Genomic DNA, 363 nt, shown 5'->3' with positions numbered 1-363 from the left:
CGGTGGAAATTAGTTAGGTTAGTCATCTTTCGCTTTGATTTTGTTGGTGAGGTGTAAGTTTATTAATCAATTAGCTTTATTTTTCTCTACTTGGACTTCTTACCTTAACTCAGGCTTTCTGAATAGTGTTGGGGAGTTTATTATCAACTTAATATTTTGGAACATAAAAAGTGTATTCATTCTGGATGAAATTCGGATGTTTGAAGAAGAAAAAAACAGGTTGGGTTCATTTTCTTTTATTGCATCTAGGACTAAGTCTTTGCCTTTCCGCTTTATCCTCCGTATCCGTTTCTGCCTCCGCTTCCACCTCCATGACTACCCCTAAAACCGCCTCCACTTCCTCCACTAAAACTGCCTCCGTTT

General features: G+C 38.3%; 1 protein-coding gene across 1 annotated transcript in view; it reads right to left on the bottom strand.

Annotated features, from left to right (window-relative positions):
• LOC119588260 (keratin, type I cytoskeletal 9-like) overlaps positions 1-313 on the bottom strand; it is a 2,999-nt gene extending 2,686 nt beyond the window's left edge. The window contains exons 1-2 of the mRNA XM_037936955.1: positions 264-313; positions 104-118 (exon numbers count right to left, since the gene is read on the bottom strand). Coding sequence (XP_037792883.1) covers positions 104-118; positions 264-313 — 65 coding nt within the window. The remainder of the gene's footprint in view (positions 1-103; positions 119-263) is intronic.
• Positions 314-363: the final 50 nt, after the last annotated feature.

The sequence above is a fragment of the Penaeus monodon genome, chromosome 23, assembly GCF_015228065.2.
Source record: "Penaeus monodon isolate SGIC_2016 chromosome 23, NSTDA_Pmon_1, whole genome shotgun sequence".
NCBI classification, from domain to species: domain Eukaryota; kingdom Metazoa; phylum Arthropoda; class Malacostraca; order Decapoda; family Penaeidae; genus Penaeus; species Penaeus monodon.
The sequence above is the reverse complement of the archived record's forward strand: the minus strand, read 5'-3'. Positions and strand labels throughout refer to the sequence as shown.